This window comes from Monodon monoceros, unplaced genomic scaffold (assembly GCF_005190385.1).
Source record: "Monodon monoceros isolate NGI ecotype Baffin Bay Population unplaced genomic scaffold, NGI_Narwhal_1 Super_Scaffold_21, whole genome shotgun sequence".
Classification (NCBI taxonomy): domain Eukaryota; kingdom Metazoa; phylum Chordata; class Mammalia; order Artiodactyla; family Monodontidae; genus Monodon; species Monodon monoceros.
The window spans coordinates 55,427,094-55,439,583 of NW_021703778.1; the positions used below are offsets into that span (position 1 = coordinate 55,427,094).

General features: G+C 37.5%; 1 protein-coding gene across 1 annotated transcript in view; it reads right to left on the bottom strand.

Annotated features, from left to right (window-relative positions):
* Positions 1-12,490, bottom strand: part of DMXL2 (Dmx like 2) — a 162,944-nt gene that overhangs the window by 30,979 nt on the left and 119,475 nt on the right. The window contains exons 21-23 of the mRNA XM_029239122.1: positions 11,952-12,049; positions 11,366-11,531; positions 9,795-10,059 (exon numbers count right to left, since the gene is read on the bottom strand). Of these exons, the coding sequence (XP_029094955.1) occupies positions 9,795-10,059; positions 11,366-11,531; positions 11,952-12,049 (529 nt within the window). The remainder of the gene's footprint in view (positions 1-9,794; positions 10,060-11,365; positions 11,532-11,951; positions 12,050-12,490) is intronic.

Consider the following 12,490-nt stretch of genomic DNA (forward strand, 5'->3'; position numbering starts at 1 on the left):
GGAAGGGCAAAAGAAAAAACAGAGACAAAAGAATAGGGACGGGACCTGCACCAGTGGGAGGGAGCTGTGAAGGAGGAAAAGTTTCCACACACTAGGAAGCCCCTTCTCGGGCGGAGACTGTGGGTGGCAGAGGGGGGAAGCTTCGGAGCCACGGAGGAGAGCGCGGCAACAGGGCTGCAGAGCGCAAAGCGGACAGATTCCCGCACAAATGATCGGTGCCGACCAGCACTCACCAGCCCGAGAGGCTTCTCTGCTCACCCGCCGGGGCGGGCGGGGGCTGGGACCTGAGGCTCGGGCTTCGGAGGTCAGATCCCAGAGAGAGGACTGGGGTTGGCTGCATGAACACAGCCTAAAAGGGGCTAGTGTGCCACAGCTAGCCGGGAGGGAGTCCGGGGAAAAGTCTGGAACTGCCTAAGAGTCAAGAGACCACTGTTTCGGGGTGTGCGAGGAGAGGGGATTCAGAGCACTGCCTGAACGAGCTCCAGAGATGGGCACGAGCCGCAGCTATCAGCGTGGACCCCAGAGACAGGCATGAGACGCTAATGCTACTTCTGCAGCCACCAAGAAGCCTGTGTGCAAGCAAAGGTCACTCTCCACACCTCCCCTTCCGGGAGCCTGTGCAGCCCGCCGCTGCCAGGGTCCCGTGACCCAGGGACAACTTCCCTGGGAGAACACATGCGGAGCCTCTCAGGCCGGTGCAACGTCCCGCTGGCCTCTACCACCGCAGGCTCGCCCCACATCCGTACGCCTCCCTCCCCCCGGCCTGAGTGAGCCAGAGCCCCCGAATCAGCTGCTCCTTTAACCCCGTCCTGTCTGAGCGAAGAACAGACGCCCTCAGGAGACCTACACGCAGAGGCGGGGCCAAATCCAAAGCTGAACCCCAGGAGCTGTGCGAACAAAGAAGAGAAAGGGAAATTTCTCCCAGCAGCCTCAGGAGCAGCAGATTGTATCTCCACAGTCAACTCGATGTACCCTGCATCTGTGGAATACCTGAACAGCCAACGAATCATCCCAAAATTGAGGTGGTGGATGCTGGGAGCAACTGTAGGTTTGGGGTTTGCTTTCTGCATCTAATTTGTTCCTGGCTTTATGTTTATCTTAGTCGAGTATTTAGAGTTGATTATCATTGGTAGCTTTGTTTATTGATTTGGTTGCTCTCATCCTTTTTTTTCTTTTATATATACAGATTTTTTTATCCTTTTTCTCTTTTTGTGAGTGTGTATGTGTATGCTTCTTCATATGATTTTGTCTGTATAGCTTTGCTTTTACCATTTGTCCTAGGATTCTGTCTATCCATTTTTTGTTTGGGGGGTTTTTTTAGTATAGTTTTTAGCACTTGCTATCACTGGTGGATTTGTTTTTTTGGTTTGCTTGCTCTATTCTTTCTTTCTTTTATTATTACTTTTTAATTTTTTAATAATTATTTTTTATTTTAATAACTTTATATTATTTTATTTTTCTTTCTCTGTTTCATTTTTTCTCCCTTTTCTTCTGAGCCGTGTGGGTGACAGGGTATTCGAGCTCCGGCCAGGTGTCACGCCTATGCCTCTGAGGTGGGAGATCTGAGTTCAGGACACTGGTCCACCATACACCTCCTGGCTCCACGTAATATCAAATGCAAAAGCTCTTCCAGAGATCTCCATCTCAATGCTAAGACCCAGCTCCACTCAATGACCAGCAAGTTACAGTGCTTGGCATCCTATGCCAAACAACTAGCAAGACAGGAACACAAACCCAGCCATTACCAGAGAGGCTGCCTAAAATCATAGTAAGGTCACAGACACACCAAAACACACCCAACGGACGCAGTCCTGCACACCAGAAAGACAAGATCCAGCCTCAGCCACCAAAACAAAGGCACAAGCCCCCTCCACCAAGAAGCCTACACAACCCACTGAACCAACCCTAGCCACTGGGGGCAGACACCAAAAACAACGGGAAGCATGAACCTGCAGCCTGCGAAAACGAGACCTCAAACACAGTAAGTTAAGCAAAATGAGAAGACAGAAACACACAGCAGATGAAGGAACAAGGTAAAAATCCACCCGACCAAACAAATGAAGAAGAAACAGGCAGTCTACCTGGAAAAGAATTCAGAATAATGATAGTAAAGATGATCCAAAACCTTGGAAACAGCATGGAGAAAATACAAGGAATGTTTAACAAGGACCTAGAAGAACTAAAGAGCAAACAAACAGTGATGAACAACACAATAAATGAAATTAAAAACTCTCTAGAAGGAATCAATAGCAGAATAACTGAGGCACAAGAACGGATATGTGACCTGGAAGATAAAATAGTGGAAATAACTACTGCAGAGCAGAATAAAGAAAAACAAATGAAAAGAATTGAGGACAGTCTCAGAGACCTCTGGGACAACATTAAACACACCAACATTCGAATTATAGGGGTCCCAGAAGAAGAGAAAAAGTAAAGGACTGAGAAAACATTTGAAGAGATTATAGTTGAAAACTTCCCTAATACGGGAAAGGAAATAGTCAATCAAGTCCAGGAAGCACAGAGAGTCCCATACAGGATAAATCCAAGGACAAACATGCCAAGACACATATTAATCAAACTATCAAAAATAAAGTACAAAGAAAAAATATTAAAAGCAACAAGGGTAAAACAACAAATAACACACAAGGGAATCCCCATAAGTTTAACAGCTGATCTTTCAGCAGAAACTCTGCAAGCCAGAAAGGAGTGGCAGGACATATTTACAATGATGAAACGGAAACACCTACAACCAAGATTACCCTACCTAGCAAGGATCTCATTCAGATTCAATGGAGAAATGAAAAACCTTACAGACAAGCAAAACCTAAGAGAATTCAGCACCACCAAACCAGCTTTACAACAAATGCTAAAGGAACTTCTCTAAGCAGAAAACACAAAAGAAGGAAAAGACCTACAATAACAAACCCAAAACAATTAAGAAAATGGTAATAGGAACACACATATTGATAATTACCTTAAATGTAAATGGATTAAATGCTCCTACCAAAAGACGAAGACTGGCTGAATGGATACAAAAACAAGACCCATATACATGCTGTCAAAGAAAGACCCACTTCAGACCTAGGGACACATACAGACTGAAAGTGAGGGGACAGAAAAGAGATAGTCCATGCAAATGGAAATCAAAAGAAAGCTGGAGTAGCAATTTTCATATCAGACAAAATAGACTTTAAACCAAAGACTATTACAAGAGACAAAGAAGGACACTACGTATGATCAACCCAAGAAGAAGATATAACAATTGTAAATATTTATGCACCCAACGTAGGAGCAAATACTAACAGCCATAAAAGGGGAAATCGACAGTAACACATTCATAGTAGGGGACTTTAACACCCCACTTTCACGAATGGACAGATCATCCAAAGTGAAAATAAACAAGGAAACACAAGCTTTAAACAATACATTAAACAAGATGGACTTAATTGATATTTGTAGGACATTCCATCCAAAAATAACAGAATACACATTTTTCCAAAGTGCTCATGGAACATTCTCCAGGATAGATAATATCCTGGGTCACAAATCAAGCCTTGGTAAATTTAAGGAAACTGAAATCATATCAAGTATCTTTTCCAACCACAATGTTATGAGACTAGATATCAATTACAGGAAAAAAATCTGTAAAAAATAAAAACATGGAGGATAAACAATACACTACTTAATAACCAAGAGATCACTAAGGAAATCAAAAAATTCTTAGAAACAAATGGCAATGAAAACTCAAAGACCTAAAACTTATGGGATGCAGCAAAAGCATTTCTAATAGGGAAGTTTATAGTAATACAATCCTACCTTAAGAAACAGAAACATCTAATATAAACAACCTAACCTACACCTAAAGAAATTAGAGAAAGAAGGAAAAAAAAAACCCCAAAGTTAGCAGAAGGAAAGAAATCATAAAGATCAGATCAGAAATAAATGAAAAAAAAATGAAGGAAATGACAGCCAAGATCAATAAAACTAAAAGCTGGTTCTTTGAGAAGACAAACAAAATTGATAAACCTCTAGCCAGATTCATCAAGAAAAAACGGGAGAAGACGCAAATCAATAGAATTAGAAATGAAAAAGGAGAGGTAACAACTGACACTGCAGAAATACAAAGGATCATGAGAGATTACTACAAGCAACTGTATGCCAAGAAATGGACAACCTGGAAGAAATGAACAAATTCTTAGAAATGCACAACCTTCTGTGACTGAACCAGGAAGAAATAGGAAATATAAACAGACCAATCACAAGCACTGAAATTGAAACTGTGATTAAAAATCTTCCAACAAACAAAAGCCCAGGACCAGATGGCTTCACAGGCGAATTCTATCAAACATTTAGAGAAGAGCTAACACCTATCCTTCTCAAACTCTTCCAGAATAGCAGTGGGAGGAACACTCCCAAACTCACTCTACAAGGCCACCATCACCCTGATTGCAAAAGCAGACAACGATGTCACAAAGAAAGAAAACTACAGACCAATATCACTGATGAACATAGATGCAAAAATCCTCAACAAAATACTAGGAAACAGAATCCAACAGCACATTAAAAGGATCATACACCATGAACAAGTGGGGTTTATCCCAGGAATGCAAGGATTCTTCAATATATGCAAATCAATCAACGTGATACACCATATTAACAAATTGAAGGAGAAAAACCATATCATCATCTCAATAGATGCAGAGAAAACTTTCGACAAAATTCAACACCTATTTATGATAAAAACCCTGCAGAAAGTAGGCATAGAGGGAACTTTCCTCAACATAATAAAGGCCATATATGACAAACCCACAGCCAACCTCATGCTCAGTGGTGAAAAACTGAAAGCATTTCCACTAAGATCAGAAACAAGAAAAGGTTGCCCACTGTCACCACTCTTATTAAACGTAGTTTTGGAAGTTTTTAGCCACAGCAATCAGAGAAGAAAAAGAAATAAAAGGAATCCAAATCGGAAAAGAAGAAGTAAAGCTGTCACTGTTTGCAGATGACATGATACTATACATAAAGAATCCTAAAGATGCTACCAGAAAACTACTAGAGCTAATCAATGAATTTGGTAAAGTAGCAGGATACAAATTTAATGCACAGAAATCTCTGGCATTCCTATACACTAATGATGAAAAATCTGAAAGTGAAATTAACAAAACACTCCCATTTACCATTGCAACAAACAGAATAAAATATCTAGGAATAAACCTACCTAAGGAGACAAAAGACCTGTATGCAGAAAATTATAAGACGCTGATGAAAGAAATTAAAGATGATACAAATAGATGGAGAGATATACCATGTTCTTGGATTGGAAGAATCAACATTGTGAAAATGACTCTACTACCCAAAGCAATCTACAGATTCAATGCAATCCCTATCAAAGTACCACTGGCATTTTTCACAGAACTACAACAAAAAATTTCACAATTTGTATGGAAACACAAAAGACTCCGAATAGCCAAAGCAATCTTGAGAACGAAAAGCGGAGCTGGAGGAATCAGGCTCCCGGACTTCAGACTATACTACAAAGCTACAGTAATCAAGACAGTATGGTACTGGCACAAAAACAGAAAGATAGGTCAATGGAACAGGATACAAAGCCCAGAGATAAACCCATGCACATATGGTCACCTTATCTTTGATACAAGAGGCAGGAATGTGCAGTAGAGAAAGGACAGCCTCTTCAATAAGTGGTGCTGGGAAAACAGGACAGGTACATGTAAAAGTATGAGATTAGAACACTCCCTAACACCATATACAAAAATAAGCTCAAAATGGATTAAAGACGTAAATGTAAGGCCAGGCACCATCAAACTCTTAGAGGAAAACATAGGCAGAACACTCTATGACATAAATCACAGCAAGATCCTTTTTGACTCACCTCCTAGAGAAATGGAAATAAAAACAAAAATAAACAAATGGGACCTAATGAAACTTAAAAGCTTTTGCACAGGGCTTCCCTGGTGGCACAGTGGTTGAGGGTCCACCTGCCGATGCAGGGGACGCGGGTTCGTGCCCTGCTCTGGGAGGATCCCAAATGCCGCAGATAGGCTGGGCCCGTGAGCCATGGCTGCTGAGCCTGTGCGTCCGGAGCCTGTGCTCCACAACGGGAGAGGCCACAGCAGTGAGAGGCCCGCGTACCACAAAAAAAAAAAAAAAGCTTTTGCACAGCAAAGGAAACCATAAACAAGACCAAAAGACAACCCTCAGAATGGGAGAAAATATTTGCAAATGAAGCAACTGACAAAGGATTAATCTCCAAAATTTACAAGCAGCTCACGCAGCTCAATAACAAAAAAACAAACAACCCAATCCAAACATGGGCAGAAGACCTAAATAGACATTTCTCCAAAGAAGATATGCAGATTGCCAACAAACACATGAAAGAATGCTCAACATCATTAATCATTAGAGAAATGCAAATCAAAACTACAATGAGATATCATCTCACACCAGTCAGAATGGCCATCATCAAAAAATCTAGACACGATAAATGCTGGAGAGGGTGTGGAGGAAAGGGAACCCTCTTGCACTGCTGGTGGGAATGTGAATTGGTACAGTCACTATGGAGAACAGTATGGAGGTTCCTTAAAAAACTACAAATAGAACTACCATACGACCCAGCAATCCCACTACTGAGTAAATACCCTCAGAAAACCATAATTCAAAAAGAGTCATGTACCACAATGTTCATTGCAGCTCCATTTACAATAGCCAGGAGATGGAAGCAACCTAAGTGTCCATCATCGGGTGAATGGATAAAGAAGATGTGGCACATATATACAATGGAATGTTACTCAGCCATAAAAAGAAACGAAATTGAGTTATTTGTAGTGAGGTGGATGGACCCAGAGTCTGTCATACAAAGTGAAGTAAGTCAGAAAGAGAAAGACAAATACCATATGCTAACACATATATATGGAACCTAAGAAAAAAAAATGTCATGAAGAACCTAGGGGTAAGACAGGAATAAAGACACAGACCTACTAGAGAATGGACTTGAGGATATGGGGAGGGGAATGGTAAGCTGTGACAAAGTGAGAGAGTGGCATGGACATATTTACACTACCAAACATAAAATAGATAGCTAGTGGGAAGCAGCCGCATAGCACAGGGAAATCAGTTCGGTGCTTGTGACCACCTAGAGGGGTGGGATGGGGGCGTTGGAGGGAGGGAGACGTAAGAGGGAAGAGATATGGGAACATATGTATATGTATAACTGATTCACTTTGTTATAAAGCAGAAACTAACACACCACTGTAAAGCAATTATATTCCAATGAAGATGTTTAAAAAAAAAAGAAACTACAGGACAAACAATCCGACTTCTTTAACAAATAAACTGGGGGAGGGGGAGAGGGGTAACTAAATATGGATCAAAACAGACATAAGAGCCACCTCAGCCAATCACAATATATAGGCATCATTTGGATCTTGTTTCAAATTAATCAACTGTATAAGATTTTGAGAGAACCAGGGAAATTTGAAGACTGAGTATTTAATTACTAATAGAATTGTTATGTGTTATAACAATGACATGTGTTATTGTTTTTTAAAGAGTCCTTAGTTTTTAGAGATGCATGTTGCAATATTCACAGATGAAATGATCTGCTGTGTCTGCTTCAAAATGAATCTATACAGTATTGAAAATGGGAGGGTGTGGAAAGGATGGGAATATATATATGGCACGAGGTTGGTTATGAGTTGATAACTACTGAAACTGGATGATAGAGTCAGAGACTTTCATTATATCATTCACTCTTTTATGTATACATAAAATTTTCCCCAATAACAACCTTTTAAAAGTTAACCTGGAAAAGATAAAGAAATAAACAGAATCTTCCTTCTGTAAAAATGTGTACATTTTATTAAAATTGCCTGGGTAGGTCAGATATTTATTTTTCTTCTAAAGGTTTTATTTCCTTTCCTTTAAATAAATTTAAAAATATTTACAGTGGTCCCTCCTTATCTGCAGTTTTGCTTTCCATGGATTCCGTTATCTGAGGTCCAAAAATATTAAATGGAAAATTTCAGAAATAAATAATTTATAAGTTTTAAATTGCGAGTGGTTCTGAGTCGCACGACAAAAATCTCGCTCCATCCTGTCCAGCGTATTCCACCCATTAGTCATTTAGTAGCCACCTGGATTATCAGATCCACTGTCACGGCACCACAGTGCTTGTGTTCAAGTCACCCTCATTTTATCATACTTAATAACGGCCCCACGTGCAAAAGTAGTGATGCTGGCAGTTCATCTATGCCAAAGAGAAGCCGTAAGTGCTTCCTTTAAGTGAAAATTTGAAAGTTCTCTATTTAATAAGGAAAGTAAAAAAATTTTAAGCTGAGGGTACTAAGATCTAAGGTCAGAATGAATCTTCTGTCCATGAAATTGTGAAGCAGGAAAAAGAAATTCATGCTAGTTTTTCTGTCACACCTCAAACTTCAAAAGTTATGGGCACAGTGCATGGTAAGTGCTTAGTTAAGATGGAAAAGGCAATAAATTTATATGATAAGATTCTGAGTGACAGAAACCACATCTTTCATTACAGCATATTGTTATAATTGTTCTACTTTATTTTATTAGTCACTGTTGTTAATCCCTTACTGTGCCTAATTTATAAATTAAACTTTATCATATATATATATATATATACATATATATATTAAAAAAACATAGTTTATATAGCATTTGGTACTACCCACAATTTCAGTCATCCGCTGGGAGTCTTGGAACATAATCCCTGTGGATAAGGGGGGACTATGTATTAAAATATTATATTTCTTTTTTGTAAAGAAGAAGTAAAAATTGAGCCTGAATCTCTTTATTCATGTAAGCTCTTTTAGTGTTTAAAAATAATATGTAATAAAAATAAAAGGCTAGAAAATTATAACTATGGAAAGTACAAAATGAAAAGTAAAAGCTTGTATCTCCCCACTCCTATTCCCAAAAGATAACCAGTGCCGGTAGTTTCTTGTGATTTGTTCCAAAACACAAAAAATGGAGAGGGAGTGGGAACCAGACACAGTACGTGTGTGCACACACGTGTGTATATGTACGACATATATACATAAAGTGCAACAAGAACCATATTGTTCTATATCTTAGTTTTTCACTTAATAATACAGCACATATTAACACATCACTCTACCCCATTTTTAATAGCACATTGTTTCTATTGTATGGATATATTATAATTTATATAACTATTGTATTGATGAATACTTAAAATGTTCCATTTTCTAAATTATTGCAAACAATGCTGCTAGATACCTTCCAAATGCTTTTAAAAATCTAAATTATTTGGTATAACTAAGAGTAAAGAAAGTTTGCCACACAAGAATAAAGTTTTTGTAGGCCCATACACTAAACCAACATGTGTAACAGCCAAAATTTACACTTTTTTAGGAAACCGGCTACTATGATACATAGAAAGAGCTGTGTGATGTGGAAACATTCTGTATGCTTCAGTCTAATATATATGAAATTGGAATAGTATGGTAATCTTATATGCCTTGATATATAGCTATGAGAGTAAAAATGTGTGTGAAGTCTTTTTTACTACTCAAATGATGATAACAAAATGCTAGATTCAATTATAGATAGCAAGTGACTAAACCTTTAGCCGCACAAGAAATTTTGATATTAATTTCTCAAAGCTGAAAAGTAAATCTGGTAATGATTGGTTGTGTGTGGGGTGTGTGTGTGTGTGTATTATCTAAGTGAACATCAGTTCAGAAACTGTCTTCTTTTAAAAAAGAAAAAGAGAAATCCACAAAATGTTCTACCTTGATGTTCATCATCCTCCTTTGGTGTTTGTTCCAATAACGTGTCCAAGGCTCGGGCATAATCTTTCATTACCCAGTACGCAAGACTACGTAAAAAAGGATCAGGATGTAATCTTTTGCAATCGAATCCTGAGGCATCCTTTTGGCAACCCAAAATCTTCTGATTTAGGATGGATAGATAAGTGGATGAAGTCTCAAAATCAGATTCATATAAACGGGCAATTACCATGGCTAGCTGGATATCTTCCATTTTTTCAAGACATACCTATAAATTTAAATATTAAGAAATACTTATTTAATGATAATTATTTAGAGATATGAAATATCCAACTGATATCCTGAAATTATCCACTATTTATATTCTCACAGTGGAGAGAAGAGGTCCAGAGATTGAGACAGTGAAGGGTAGTTATATACTTGCTTGAAAGGAGATTAAGGAATAGCAGGAAGATTAAGAAACTAGAACTTAGTAGCTTCCAGCCTAGAAAGATCATTTATAAAAAATGCATAAAATGAAGTATATCAACACCATCTCACACTTAGATCAATTCAAATAACATTCATCTTTAAATTAAATACCACTTATGACATCTGAATTTATATACATCAGTTCCTGTTAATTTCCAAATATATTTCCATATAAACATAATTATTACTATTTTAAAAGAATCTTCTACTTACATAGCAAATAACTTAAGAAATAAAGCCACATACTCTATTCTTACTCTCTCTGACTTTATATTCTAAAGTAGCTACTCATCTGAGAATCTGAGGTCATGCAGGCAATATGAGCATCTCTCACTCAATCAACATTTCTCTTCTTTGCCTGAGTATCTTCTAGGCTAAGCTTCCCATTTCAAAATTATAAATATTTGTTACTTTAAAAACTCATACATCTGAGATAATTCTGAAAATATGACTAATTCTAAACATAAAGTACTTTCACTTTGTTGGATATTTCCTTTTTTTTCTATGATGTATTATTTCCAATTATGTTTTCCCTTCACCTGTTTGGATTATTCATTATAATAAACAGAAACAACAGAAATATTTGTAATTATTCTCTTAATCAGCTACCAAGATTGTGTATCAAAAAATGTGAAGTTTTACCTCTTCCCATTCACCTTCCAATATCTAAGACTACATTTCAAAACAGTATAAATTGCAATCTCAGTTCCTTATCTATGAATTTCATTTAGACGAAAAAGAACTTCAAATATCTGCCTGTCTACACGAAGTAAGGAGATTGTGACCTATACATACTTAAATAGTTCAGAATCACAAGATGGTCAGGAAAAAGATATTCATAAACCATTTTTTCCATACACTTATACTTGAAATACTTATCTTGAAATGCAATATTCTCTATATAAAATTTTTCATTTATGTTTCTACATGTATTTATTTATAATTCCATTATCATTGTGCTACTATTTAAGTTAGTAATCTCTGTAGTTATTCCCTACCCTCTATCCTTACAAACATATGACCAAACATTACAGTCTCCTCCATGATCTTCCCAGGTTTTCAAGCTCTTACAGGTATTTCATAGCATGTTTTCTTAGTTATACCTCAATGGCATCTTTCAATGAACCAGCTAACAAGAAAAAAGCAGCAGATTGTTCAAAGCGTTGTTTTCCAAGTAAAGAGAAAGCGTTTTTCAAAGCGGCTTTACGCCATCTATCTTCATTAAAGTTGTGGCTGAAAAATGTTGTCATTTTTTCATCATGCTGTGACCTGGGAACCAGAGCACAAACATCAGTGGTTAAACCAAATTTAAAATAGTTTTAATCCTTTACAGAATATATGAAAATAGAAAATGAAAACCTCAAACATCCATCTAAAAGAAGAACAATAACAACTTTAGTGGTAGGTATTTGTTATTAAGCTTCTCTTCGTTTCTTCTAATAAGGAGAAAACTCAAAATACCTTAAGTATACATGAATAGGAAGCAAGTGCACTCTTTACTTTCCAAAGTGCTTTTATCAACTTATTTTTAGCTTAAGTTCAAATGATATTCTATTTGTTTTGCAGATAAAGGAATCAAGGCACAAGAAAGGAAACTGATTTATCTAAGTACTTTCAAAAGCATTATGTTTCTGAGTCACAGCACAATCTTCATTCCATTAAACCATATTAAGTGTTGAGGAAATTTACCTAAACAGACCCCACACTATTGCTTTCTTCTTCATTGAAAGGTAGAATAATGCAGCATCCAAGGCGTCATTGTTCCTTTGAAAAGAAGCTTTGGCAACCTAAACAGTCAATAAAAAGTTATACTGAATTAACTAGTTGATAAACAAATTACAACAATTAATGCTTCCCTACTATTTCCATGGATGACACAAGCTATGCAGATGGGAAGAGCTGACTCTATTCCACAATCGCCAGTAGCTTATAATATAGCTCCTAGAAACAACCCTTTGTATACCAGTAATTACAATAAAAATAATAACAGCAACTAGTATTTACTGACTACTTACCATGTACTAGACACCTTTCACTTATCTTACTGAATCACCACGATCCAAGAGGTACTATTATTATCCCCATTTTACACATGAGGCGACTGAGACACAGAGAGGTTAACTGAATTGCCTAAGGTCACACAGTAAGTAAGGGGTGTAAAAGGGATTAGACCCAGGTAGTAATAAAACTGTCTAACATAGGAAACAATAAAGAATGCAGAATATTTG